This window comes from Melospiza georgiana, chromosome 16 (genome assembly GCF_028018845.1).
Source record: "Melospiza georgiana isolate bMelGeo1 chromosome 16, bMelGeo1.pri, whole genome shotgun sequence".
NCBI classification, from domain to species: domain Eukaryota; kingdom Metazoa; phylum Chordata; class Aves; order Passeriformes; family Passerellidae; genus Melospiza; species Melospiza georgiana.
In genome coordinates, this window is record NC_080445.1 from 5515501 (window position 1) to 5529073 (window position 13573).

The following is a 13573-nucleotide window of genomic DNA, read 5'->3' on the forward strand; positions in this document are numbered from 1 at the left end:
ACAGGCCTGAAAAACCCAGGTAGGACTGCTAGAATATCTGTATTTGATCACAACTTCTGATAGAGAAAATACATTTCTTTCTATGTTGTGTGTTTGAAAAGAAGATATTCCATTAACAGTGGTCACTCGTGCCACTTGGCTTCTGAAAAATGCATCACTGTGAACAAAAATATCCCACATTTTAAAGGTAATAATTCTATTTTTGCTGAGGGAGTAATGGGGAGGAATATCACTTGAGCTTGACAATGTCAGTACAAGCAGTATGTGTTGTGTAAGTCCTACCTAAGCTTTCCTTGACTGAAGTGTTAAACAAAGACTTTAATGAGTTCCTCTGCATAAGGATAAATTTAGCTCCAAGAGCAGCGCAAAGCAGACTTGTTGATTGGTGTGGGAATGATTGCTGTGATTCCTGAGCTATGAAGGTGCTGTCATTTCTGCAAAGGATCTGTGCAGGGGAGGCAAAACAGGGAACTGACTCTGCAAAATGAATTGTGGGTCTGTGGGTATGCCCAGAACTCCACGTAGGATCCTATTCTATTATGAATCATAACTTTGCTTTTTTGTTGTAAATTATTGTTCTTTAATTACACCTTCACCTATAATTTTGTGATCATTTTGTGTGAAAAGTTTAAAACTGGATTAATAAATTAGTCTAGAAACTTCTTACTATTTAAATACTGCCTCAGCTATTTTTGTAGCTTTATTAGAACAGTTCATGCTTCAACTTATGGCATTTACTTTTGGTCATGGTGGTGTTCTCCGGGTCATTCTTTAAGTGGGTGAGTCATCAGTTTCTGTGTGACATGTAAATAACAAAATGACCCTTTAAAGTGTGTGTTTTCCAAGGAAAGAGCAACACTGCACCTGCAGATGCACATCTGCACTTGCTGTACTAAATTCCTGCATTCTGTCTGCTGGTACTGAGCTGGAGTCTCTTCTCTCTACCTTCAGACTTTGTGCGCTGCAGGCTGTGGATAAAGAGGTTCTGAAACATTTAAGTGGGAGTGGAGGCATCCAGTCCCTCTCCAGCAGTGAGCATGTGTGTTGCTGTCAACATCTCATGATGACCAGCGTGAGGGGGACAAGCACTGTTGCTCTTGCTCCACAGGCACCTATTTATTATCTGTCCCAGTGAATTCCTGCCTCTGCTGGAGAAGAGATGGAGCTATCATTAGTTTTGCTTGCCTTGCGGAAGGCACGCTTTGATTTCACTCTCTGTGTCTCACTGAGGTCTACGTAAATCATCTGAAGTTGGCCAAAAACTTGAGAAGAATGTTGTGATCTACAGCTGTTATCTGTGCCTTCCCCATTTTTATTGGGGAAAAAGCCTGTTTGTATTAGGGTAACGGCAAATACACACGTGCTGCATAAACCTGGGTCGTTCCTAAATAATGTGCCAGAAATCCCCCTTGGCTGTGTTAACAACTAATTGCCAAGTTCTTTTTGACAAAACAATCAGCCTAGCCCCCGTGCATGCACTGCTGCGAGTCGCGGTGCAGAGCAGCACATGGAACTCGGTGCAAGTATGTTCTGTATGTGGCTGCTATGGTGATTAAAATACATAAATAAAATAGATAAATATGGACCATATTAGAAATCCATTACTGGCGCTCTCTCAGATCTCGGGCAGCTCCAGCGTGCGGGGTCAGCCGCGCTCCCCTGCTCCGAGCGGGCCCGCGTGGAGCGGCAGCTCCTGGGGGGGCTGCTCTTACGCAATGGCCCTGTCCTACCTTGTCAGCTCGCAAATTCAACACAAAACGGGTAAACAAAGGGCTTTTGTGCGCGGTTTATAGTTCAGTGAGGATTAGTGGCCTGACACGGTTCTCAGACGGGACAAGCTTAGCGTTAAGTCGCCCGAGGTTAACGAGGGCGGACGTGGGGCAGACTGTGCGGGCTGGAGCACAAGGGCCTCTGCGCTTTCGGACGCGGGACGGGGATTGTCAAAAGCAGGTTCTGCTTACCTGGGTCGGTGTGTCCGTCACGTGTCCCAGCGTTCCAGGAGCCTCAGGATGTGGATGATCTCAGGCACTTGCTCGCAGTCCGTCCCGCAGCTCCAGAGGTCCCCTCCGCCGGCTTGGACATCCTACCCTGTTCGTGGGCTCCGGCTGGATCGGATTCCTGCTTTGCTTCCCGCTCTCACCTTTTAGCATTCTCTGACCGTAAAATCCATCCCTTTCCTGAAATGCAGAGCGATGCACTTGTCCAATGAAGTTTTTCCAGGCGGGATTCAAATTCCGAACAAGCCTTTCATTTCCTCCGCGCTGGGGGGAGAGCGAAGGCAGGGAGGCGAAGGAAAGCGCTCGCTTCCTTTAAATCCCCACCAGCGTCTTCCCAGCGCTGGAAGCGAAGGAGCTTGTCATGGTGATCTTCGGAGTTTAACTTTAGAGGGGGAGGGAGAAAGTGGAAAGCAAACTGAATGCTGTAGTGGAGATTTCTCTCTTCCCCCACTGGGCCCCTTGCCGACTGTTTTTATTGATTTCAATCACTGGAGGCTCGCTGGCTCTCAGAAGAAACACTGTGTAATGTGTTCTTTCCTGGCTTTCATTAAAGAAACTCAATGCAGTGCGGTCACGCTGCCGAGCTCGCCTGGCAACCTGCCTACACCCTGTGGTACCTCTTTCATTGGAGGAGATCGAGCTCGTGGTTTGGGGTTGGTTTATTTATTTTTTTTCTAATTCTCCAGCAAGGATTTCAAAACAGCCTCTGCTCTGCTTCTACCTCCTCTCACAGCCCAAAGCCTTTTTAAGCCTCAGAAGAAATTGTCAGCACCACTAAAGGGGGCGACTTTGGTGGCAATGGAAGCGCCGAGTGCTGCGACAGTCTCGTGCTCCTTCTATTAAAATTCCTCTGCGTTTCTGGGGAGGGGTTAAAAGAGCTGTGTGTAAGCCACAGGGATGTGGATACAAATGATTTCCGAGGGGGTTCCTTTTTTTTTTTTTCTTTTCTTTTTTTTTTTTTTTTTTTCAGTTGCATGTTCTCCCGATTGCTTAACACGGTTTAATTAAGAGTAAGGGAGTAAGCAAAATCCTTCAGCAAATATGTGAAAATTCCTGGCCGCACTGTAGCTGCAAATGAAGCAAAACTGCATTCCCCGAGTCTGCAGTTGTGGTGGTTCTCAAGTATTTCTGTTGTACTCCGGGCTCTGATACTGGTGGAGAAAAATGAGAAATACAATACGATCCTAATTTATGCCTCAGAACTTAATCTGCCAGAGCGCAGGAGTATGTACTTTATAGGAGTAACAGTCTATAAAGTGGAATTCAACAAGCTGCATTCTTTAAGTTGTGTATTCTGTGTGCCTGTAAATGCTTTCATGTAATTTAGTAAATTGTTCAATTTCTTCTTATTCAGCAGTTGCTAATGATAACACTTTATATGCTCTTCACAACTGGCTGTAAATCTGAGACATGCAAAGATCACACAGTCGTAAATTAAACCAGGTTTCAAGCTCATCAAGGTGCATCTATTCTAAATTACAGCTGCAAGTTTAGGGTGCTACCTGATCTCTTGTGTTCCTGAGATACTGTAGCTGTATACACAAGGAGGCTTTTTATTAAAAAAACAAACAAAATCCCAACATTTACATGACCACAAAAAGAATCCTTTCCTGGAACAGAAAGATAAAAAGGCTGTTCTTACTTCAATCTGGTTTCCTGCAGAACTTGTTTGAGGCTTCTCTGCCTGGGTTGAATCTACAGAAAGCTTTCCTAATCAATTTAATATAAATTACTGCCAGTGTTTTTGTTGTGAGGAGTTGAGATTCTACAAACACCTTGCTTTTACCAAAAATGTTGTATTTTTCTTTGATCAGTATATAATTTATAAAAGGTCTTCCTCTGTAAGTGCTACAGACATTGTATAAAGAGTACTTCTGCATGTTGCTTTTCATTTAAAATTCGCTTTCTGCACAATAATGAAATTTCAAATGCCCTCTCTGGTCATACTACTACTTTTCATGGAATGCTAAATAGTAGAAAATAATTATTTAAATTTAGTATGGCCTTGAACTGTTTTATGCAAATTCTCTAGCTGTAGTTGTAGCACAACCCTTTGGCCAGCCTTGGATAGTAAATAATTTGTCAATCTTTCTTTTATGAACCTTTTGTCTAAGGGTCTGCCAGCCTTTCTTCTCTGTGGGTTTTGATCTGTGTTTATAGATTCCGCTTTTTGTTTTTAGGCTGGCAGATGGCCAGTTATTTATCTGGGTTCATGTGCATTGTGTGAGGCAGAAACAGGACGTTTTGCATGCTGATGTCGTCCACGGGGCATCTGGGGGGCAAAAGGCTGCTCCTAAGCAGAAGCCATTGCATGATGTGTCAGTAGCTCTTGGTCAGTGAACAAAGCCCCTTTTGACATTCTCTATGTTAAAAGTTATGAAATAACATGAGCTTCATGAACAAACAAGGTGATACAATGCTCCTACTATGAAATAAGCCATATAATCCATTTCCCCTCCATTTTGAACTCTCCGGAGTTCAAAAATTTGACGCCCTTTTTATATGTTTGTCACTGTTATTTAATTCTTTCAATTTCTGCTGTTGCTTGCCTTGTTGTTGTACAGACTTCTTGTGCTGTGCTGGAGAAAAGGATAAAAGGATATTGGTTTTGGAGGAGCTGGATTCACTGGTTCTAATAAATAGTGAATTTGGTGTTGTGGAATGGTTTGTGGTTCCTTCTATAGGTTTGGCAGCAAAGCCAAAACCCTGATCAGGCAGGAAGTTCAGACCTACAGAGACGAATCCCAAAGGCAGAATGTCATAGATGGGGATTCTGTTCAGTGTGGCAATTCCTCAGAGTTTCTGACTCTGCCAACATTATTCTGTGCTGGCTATGGACAGCCAGGGGTGCAAATGTGGGAATTTTGAAGGACTGAGGAGGAGGAGCAGAAGTCTTTGGGAGATATCTTCAGTTCTACTTAAGTGTGAGGCCATCAAGGACTGGAAGCAAATATAAAAATGCACTTAGTGCTCTGTGGAAGCACAACACAATTAGTTTGCTGTTATTAGTGCTGTTATTCCCTTCTTGGTGCTGCTTGCTCAGCTATTGCAGTTCATAGTCCCCTGGGAGTAGAAGCTTTTATGCAGATACAAAAACTGCCCTCAGAAACAACACCTATTTGGTTCTGCCACTCTCATTGCAGCAAAAAAAAAGGGTCAGGTACCTTCAAGAGAACCTGTACATCTTTTTGCTGGTTTTTCTTACAGTTCTAGTTGTATTTCTCTGTTCTGTATTGCTTAGCAGGGCTGCTTTATAGTATTAAACTCTTCCTGTCTGTGTGAGCTGGCTCCCCATTTATGACTGTAAGCTCACTTCTAAGGATCATTTATAAAATATTTCAAATTTGTGCAATATTTCCAGATTACAAAGAATGATGGAAAACTTCAACTGGTATCTAAAAGTGCTACAGCTGAAGCCTGCAGCTATTTTGAGTCAGATGTCTTGGACTATTTAGAGCACATTGCTATATTTACACACAGTTCAGAAAGTTGGAGACTGGCATTGATGAAAGGCAGTGTGTTGGCACCCCCAGCACTTTGCCAGCAGATGGGCATGGTATGATACAAACTTTGGGAATTTGCTTGCTCATATCCCTGTGCTTGTGCAAAGCTGACATGGGCTTTTATGAGCATAAGTGTGAAAGATTTGGGGTCTGCCTCTCACTCAAAAAATGGCATCCAGTGGCAATATCCCTTTTAGCACCTTTTCAGGCCTTCTGGAAGGTTTACAAGTGGAAGACTCCCACCTCCTTAATCACAAGAAAACACTGGCTCTCCTCTGAATGTCATTCATTCAAGTGTGCTGACCTGGCCTGACCTTGTTTAGGTTGAGATCTAATGAGCCCACAACCCAAGGTGGTGTGGTAGCTCTCAGCAGGCTTTGCAAATAAGCAAGTGCTGTTTTTCTGTGTGCATGTGGTTTAAATTTATCATGTCAATAAACAAGTGTCTCACATGCTCAAATGGGGACTTTACAATGTTGTAGTTAAGGCTAAATTGTAGCACTACAAATTGTGATGTCACTTTATAAATATAGAAGGAGACAACCTGGAATATTTATGACCTCAAAACAATGAAGTCCTGTTGGTTGGGTTTTTTAGTTTAAATAATGACATAACACTAAAACTCTTAATCCAAATGGGTAACAAACATCTTCCAGATGAACAGTCACACTAATGGTTTGGGGAAAACAAAATTAAAATCTCAGGCTGTTGATTTAAGGAAAAGAGAGGAGCATCAATAGATTAATAAATAATAAATACAGCTAGGATTTAAATTCTAGTGGAAGGTTTGGTTTTGTTCTCTTTCAAATTGCCGGGTTTGGGGGAAGGTTTTTTAAAATAGAAATTGCTATTAAATTACCCTCACTGATAAGATCACCCTCAGCTTCAGTAGGGACTATACCAAATGTAGTGAACCAAATGTAGGTATTTTCTGAAGATCATAAAACTTCAGGTTTTCAAATTAAAAACCAGTCTAGGAGAGACTGTGGCACATCCTATTAAATTAACCAAGTTGACATGGATGGATAAAAGTATATTTGGAACTGGGCAAGTTGTTTGAGGCCTCTGTTAGTACCTGTGCTGGGAGTCCCAGGCTGATTGATCCATTTTCCCTGGCTGATGCTGTGGGGCAGCAGGAGGTGCCTCCAGCTGTAAATCCCAACCCTTTCCTGCCAGGACAGCCCTGCAGGAGAACAATGCTCTTGTGTCACACAGCCCACAGCCCATCCATGCTGGAAACAAACGTTGTTAGGGCTTGGTATTTACGTTGGGACCTACACAGAGGGAGCAACTTGTTTTGTTTTTGATGGAGCGGTCAGGGAGAAGGATAAAAAGCTTTTTGATAATGCGAGGAATGTGGGGAGGGGGGGAAGGGAAGTTACCAAGATATGCATTTACTGTAAGTATGAAGAAGCAGAGGCTTCTTTATCAGACTGCCTCTAATGATGTGCCACAGTCACTTTATTTGAAAGCTTCATGGCTCACAGAAAAGTAAACAAATTCATTACATTATTTTTAAAAGAAGATTAACTGTAGTGTGTCGTCTGTTGGACAGCTGCTGTAGTAATCTTTTACAAACACTTTATAAATGACCACCCTCAGTGTTTTCTAGGGCTTTGTGTGGCTGGATTGTTATTTTAGTAAGTACCAGGGTGGCTTTTCAAATGAAAACGTTGTTTCCTGTGTAACAATTCAATTCTACCTTCGCCCTAAATATTATTTTGTTCTCAGCATGAACTATAAAATGTCTTATATACTAATGCAACATATGTTGCCTTTTTGCATGTGTTTGTAATGAATGCTGGCCTTTTCATAAAAGTACTTAAAAAGTATTTTAAACAAGAAAAAGCAACTCCACTTTAGTGTCCTACTTCCATTAGTTCTGATTTCTGCTTTCTTAACCTTTCTTCAGTCTGTGAAAACACCAAGTTGAAAAGATGAGTCAGAGTCAGCTTAGATGATAGGTGAATTGACACTGAACAAATGTTTTAACCCCAACAGGAGTCTTTGGCAAATAAGATTGTGTTCAGGTATTGCTTTGTTTAACATTCTTTGGTTGAATGTCAGCAAGAATAACATTATTAACTCTGTGTCTGGATTTGTGTTTCAAAGCCCTTGACTGACACAAATTAATTTAACACCAAGGATTTGTGAACTTATAAAGTGGTTTTAACCACTCTTGCCATAAAGCAGTTGATCTTCTCGTGCATTCAGGTTCCAGTTACAGATTCTTTGACCAGATGAGGGGGCAGCAGGAAGAATAGGAAGAGCATTTCCTTCTCACCCAGTTGGCCTCCATGGGTGTCACAGGCTCTAGCAGAGGACCATACCTGGCAATTACCTCCCTCAGACATCTGGGAATGCCTGGAATGAATCTCATCTTGCTTTGGAGCAGCATTTTATTTCTACATAACATAATCTCACACTGGATTTTGCAGGATAAACACAATGTTTATAATCAGATAAACTATTTAAAGCTCTTCATGTGTATGTAAAATATTTATTTTCATTTGGGATATACTGATGGATATATTTATGGTAATATGGTTTTAGATGTGAATAATTAACTGTTCTGTCTGCAAACCTAAAGAAATATCAACCTTTGTGAGATATGTATCTGTGTATGTCTATTGAAGATTGTGCATATGTTTCCTCAAGATTGCTACAGGATCTCCAAGAGATCTTGGATGAAGGAGGGAGTTGTCACATCTTTGCCCTTGGCATAATTGAGATGAAGCCTCTGCATGGCAGACAGAGGTTCTCTCAGTCCAGGGAAGTGTGTGGTTACACAGCAAACACAAACTGAGGATCCTCAGGAAACCTTACTGCTCCCACTGAAATGTGTGTGTGCTGAAAAATCATCCAAACCCTCCATCCACTGTGAAACAGCCTCTGCTGATCACATCCCTCCTCAGGATTGAGTGTGGGAGAGCAAACAGCACAAGAAGTGTTAGAAATGGTGTTTAATACATAGGTGGAAGTTTCCTGTGGTACTCAGAGCAGCATCAACATTTATAGGGCAGTTTGACAGATCCTGAGTGCAGCATTTGCAGTTTTGGGAGTTTGGCACAGCAGAGAGGTGATGGAAGCACAGTGACCAGTAAAAATATGAAATCTGAACCTTCTGGTTTTAAATATTACCCGTGCCCTTTAATTACATTTATTCATGTTTTGTTCACTTTCCTATAGAAAGGTAAACACTTCATTTAAATGTTAATTATTTCAGGTTACAAAAGAAGAGGAAGAGCTTATTGCAGAGGAAGAGGAAGAACTTACTCCAGAGGAAAAGAGGAAACTGGAAAGAAAATTAAAAAAAGAGCGCAAGAAGAAGGAGAAACAGCTGATGAGAGAAGCTGGAATCCCCATAAAAAAGGTGGAGCCCAAAAAGCCATCGGGATGTGAGCGAGCTCTGGCCTATTTAACCAGGTAAGAACAGTAAAACCTCTGCAGGTGCTGCCTACACAAGTGAGCTGTAAACCAGTAACCCAGAGCAAGCTGTACCAAGCAATAACACATTAAAGGAAATTGCTGCAGTCAAGCACTAAGTTAATGTTTCATCTCAGTTGACACCCTGGAGGACAGTTGATCACCCCATTGTGTTTCTATTACAGCAACAGCAGAGAGGAGTTAAGTATGGTGCAAACATCTTATAGAAAGGCAGCTCCTGTCCTGAAGATCTTATTGTTATATAAATATCATGGGCTTAGCTGCACTTACAGAGATGAAAGGCACATTCCAAAAAAGATTGGGTTGAGAAAATGAGTTTTGTTTCTTGAGTGTTCTGTTCTAGGCAAAGGACTTCCAGTTGCTCTCTTTATATAAGCAAATTCCATGGAGTGGTTAAGCATTACAGAGTCTGAATTCACCCACCTGCAGAATGTTTGGATATTTGTATATTAAGATGGGATTTTGCCACTATTTTAACGTTAGTAGTGTACAATAACTGATTTTTGCATACCAAAGCGTACAGCAAGTATAGTGGCTGATTTCAGATTTTTAGCAATCCCTTCATCCAGTTAGCACACTTATAAGAAGACTTAAAATTCCAGCATAAAGCAAAGTCTGTGCTTAAACTAAAGAACTGCAGTAAAGCTCTCAGGGTACCCCGCAGACAGTAAAGAGGTCATGTAAAAACAGGAAGATAATGTTTATTTTTTTCCAAACTACAAAATATACCCTGGTTGTAAGACCTCCAGAAGACTGGCATGTTACAAATAGTGGGTTACCACATGGAATTAATCCAGCGTTGCATCCCTGCCTGTGCTCAAAACTGAAGCATCCAGACTGTCTGAATTGTTACTTACCACTCACAGTGGGGAGGGAGGAAATTAATTGCATTCCAGGCAGAGGGACATGTGCATTTTTGTTACATAACCCTCAGCATGCAGAGATAGCAAAATGACAATAATATTTTTGATCTGGAAAACAGCTGGAGCAGTTCACCACTGGTTTGAACTGCAGATGGATTGACAGATAGCTTTGAACCCTCTGCTCAGCCTGCCCTCTGCTATGTGTGCTCTGGTAAATGGTGGATCTCCAGATAATGCATTTCAGGTTTGCAAAGTAAAGGAACAAGCTGTAGGGTTTTGCTTGTCATTCCACTGTTATCTGTATGGATTTTTGCCTTGTTACATGGGAGAATATGAAATTATATTTGAACTAATATTTGAACAAATTTGATTCTAGAGTTTCACTTAACCTGTACCAAATTACCCTGAAATAGAAAACCAGCTCTGTCGTTTGGTCTTATCATACAGAGTCTGTGGGTTGTATGTGCAGCAATAGGTTGTGAGGGATTATTTCAGCAACAGACAATTTGAATTTTGTTGACTTAACAGGGGTAGTCATAAGATGCTGAATTGCCCGGCAAACATAGCCATAATAACCATTCTAGCCCCAAATGTGCCTGGACCATCTTGAACCATTATTAATTATAGAAAAACAGCTTATAGTTATAGTAGAAGAGTCCTCTTACACCTCAGACCCTTTTTTCAACCCAGTAAGATTGCAAAAGGAAAAAACAACTGGATTTAAATGAATCCAAGAAGTAATAGACTAGCTGGGGAAGGGAGACAAAAATCCAGGCTTTGGAAATCTACTGCAAGCTCGCCAGCATATTAAGTGGGTGAAGGATTTCAGTCTACATGCTTTTGCAGGGCTACAGGCATGAATAATCTGTGGGAGGATAAGTAAATCTTATAGATGCAAGAAATTAATATAATTGGAAGCAAACAAAAGAGTGCTAGTGCTGTGTGTTTGTGTTTTGCTCCACCCACAATAAAAGCCTTCCATGGCAGAACTGTGGGTAAGTGAAGTGGCATCTGAGCTGCCTGATGATGGCATGTGCAGCTCCTGTAGCACAGGTGGAGCTCAGTGTACCATATGATAACTGGGACTGTAATTTTTATTTATTGAGGGACTGTTTGCAGCAGGAGAGCAGAGCTGTACAGAGCTGTGCCTCGTGCTGTCAGTCCAGAGGAGTTAATGAAGAGAGCATTGATGGCAGGAATCGGGCACACAGTGTGCAGGGCAGGGCTGCTCGCTGCATCCTGGCTTCCTGCTGCTTGCAGAGCAGCCCTGCAGCAGAGCAGCCCTGCAGCAGTGCAGCAGGATTCCAAGGGCTGCACCAAGGCCCTGGCTCCCCTTGGCAGCACTGCCAACCTTTGCCCCCTCTGCTGGGGTCCCCACTGCTGCCACAGTGTGCCACAAGCTGGGCAGGTCTTCCAGTTCTCCAGCTTTGTAATTTGATTCTAAAAACAAATGGTCCTTCATGCTTTCCAGTCTCCAGAGGGATCAAATTATCATTTTATTGGAAGGCCATCCTAGCTGGGAGAGGCTTTTTTCACCAAGGCCTGGCCACATGCAGCAGCAGCTGATGCCAGCTCAAACTGCAGCCCCCAGCTACTGCACCTGAGGAGCTGAAGGGTCTCCCCTGTGAGCTGGGTGACTTTGATAGCCCAGATCAGCTCCTGGCTCATTTGAGTGAAAGCAGGCTGAGCATGACCAGATTTACACTCCTGATGGAGGAAAAGCAGCCAAATTACTCCTGGTTTTTTTCCCCCTTCTCTCACTTTCTCTTGGCCTCTGTGAAAGAGGGAGAGAAAAAAAGATTTTGCTTTACCAATTTTTATCTCATCTTTTCCTTGGCGAGATGAGTTCAGGTGGTTCCCAGCACAGTTCTCTTCCAAGGCAGCAGCTGGCAGAGAAAAGTTACTGCTGTCAGATCCTCAGCTAGCCCAGGGAGCACACAGGAAGGTCTGAAGATAGAGAGAGGATTAAAAGTAGGGAGTTGAACCAGAAAGTTATAAAACTCTGAAGAAAAAAAAAAAAAAGTGAAATAATGGAAAAACCCCAGAGTGGTACTGAACAGAAGGAAAAAACCCCAATTACTTCAGAGGAATAGGGAAAAGCAGGAGTGATGAAGTATTAGTGGCTAAATAAGGTACACAAATCTCTTCCTTTTAATGATGACATGCCTTGTTCCTTTATGATGGTAAGTGATGATTCAGATTTAAAGGGAATACTCCATTGTCTGCTTAATGTGATTCTTGGAAAATCTAGAACAAAAATTCATCCTTTTCTGAGCATTAGGTGATGTCAAGTGAAAAGATGTTGCAATTCCAGAGAATGGTAATTAGGTTTAATTATAACCTAACTGACCTTCTGTGGTGTTAAAATGTTGGCAGAACTTGTTTGTCTTGGCAAGCCACCCTCTCCTGGAAGCTGCTGTTCTTGTGTTTGGCTTGAAAAGTTCATTGCCATATGGATCTGCACCTATGGATTTCTCCATCACCCATCAAAGGAATAGAGAGAGATCTGAAAAGACCTCACTAAAGGAATGTGAAACTACAAGATTCACATCATCTGAAGTAGAAATAATAGATAATATTATCTGCATGTGTGCTGTGAATTACCTAAGCCTCGCAGTACTGTTTATCATGTACTAAAATTTGAAAAATAAGGTGCTGAAGTACAATTATTTTTGAAATTATTTATGCCATACTGTTAGTATTTGTCACTTTTCCTTATAGAGATCTTATTTTTCTCATCGCCTAATTTGAATTCAGGCAAGATTCAAAGAATGTCAGAGATTTCTTTAAAGTAAAAAGATGCTTCTAGAATAATACAAACCAAGGGCATGTTACAGAAACAGAAAAGTGAGAGACAGGCAGAATTTCCCATGGCGTGAGGAAATCATCTGATTCTGCAGATCCCAGGGTGGTTTTTGCTGAGTGTGGTGGCAGCACTGCTGACAAGCCCTGGACAACCCAGGGCAGTTGTTTATCTGCTGGCTTTGCACAATGGAAACAGATCCTGGTCCTCAGTCAAACTTTATTACAAACAGTGCCAAGCTTGGGAGATTTTAAAGTTGAAATGTTGTTCTTCCTCTCAAAGAATACAGAAATTCGAGAGCTGTTGCTGGAAGCATTTTTTTATAGTTTGCTATTTTTTTAATGCATGTAATATATTATATAGATGTAGAAATAGAAATAAAATGTAGAAAGCATATCAAGTCTTTACTCCTTCTGGAGCAGAGGCTGTCTCGAGAAGGGAATCAAGAGGTGGATTAGTGTTCACTCTGAAGTTTCTGATTTTTGAAGGAACCAGGAGGCGCTGGTGCAGGGCTGTAAAGTGGCAGCAACGTCTGACATTTGTGGCCAAACAGCTCAGATGATGGTGGCCCTTCAGGAAATCACAGACCCATTCATCCAACCCCTCCTGGGGCAGGTGATTCCATTGAAGGAGCTTCTGCACAAACACAACCATGCTCATTAATGTTAAAAACAGTTTCTAGTTTTAAAGCACCTCGAGTGGGCTTGTGTCACATTTAGTTTCCTTTGTTGATTCATAATGTTTTGAAGTTCTTTTACTTCTCACAGGTTACTTTTTCAGCCAGGGTCAGTGATGGCTTTTGACACTTGATTCTGAATTTAAATCATTTTCATTGCTGCTGGTCTATATCGATATGAATTTCAAACTTGTCACTGATGTTGATGTTTCACCATCAACAGCTTAAGCTTTCAGATACAAAGAGTAACTGATAAACTAAAAATCTAAACATACACAGGTTTT

At 41.7% G+C, this 13573-nt stretch overlaps 2 protein-coding genes across 3 annotated transcripts in view; one reads left to right on the forward strand and one right to left on the reverse strand.

The window, feature by feature from the left end:
• GPR146 (G protein-coupled receptor 146) overlaps positions 1-2048 on the reverse strand; it is a 48166-nt gene extending 46118 nt beyond the window's left edge. Inside the window, exon 1 of the mRNA XM_058035224.1 lies at positions 1962-2048. The gene's annotated coding sequence lies outside the window, so the exon portion shown is untranslated. The remainder of the gene's footprint in view (positions 1-1961) is intronic.
• The window catches only part of C16H7orf50 (chromosome 16 C7orf50 homolog), a 119822-nt gene that overhangs the window by 86692 nt on the left and 19557 nt on the right, over positions 1-13573 (forward strand). The window contains exons 1-2 of one of the 2 annotated variants that reach the window (XM_058035227.1): positions 2485-2650; positions 8727-8926. In XM_058035227.1, the coding sequence (XP_057891210.1) occupies positions 2558-2650; positions 8727-8926 (293 nt within the window). In that variant the 5' untranslated portion in view covers positions 2485-2557. Of the gene's footprint in view, positions 1-2484; positions 2651-8726; positions 8927-13573 lie in introns of those variants that run through there. The other variant, XM_058035226.1, reaches the window with a different exon arrangement.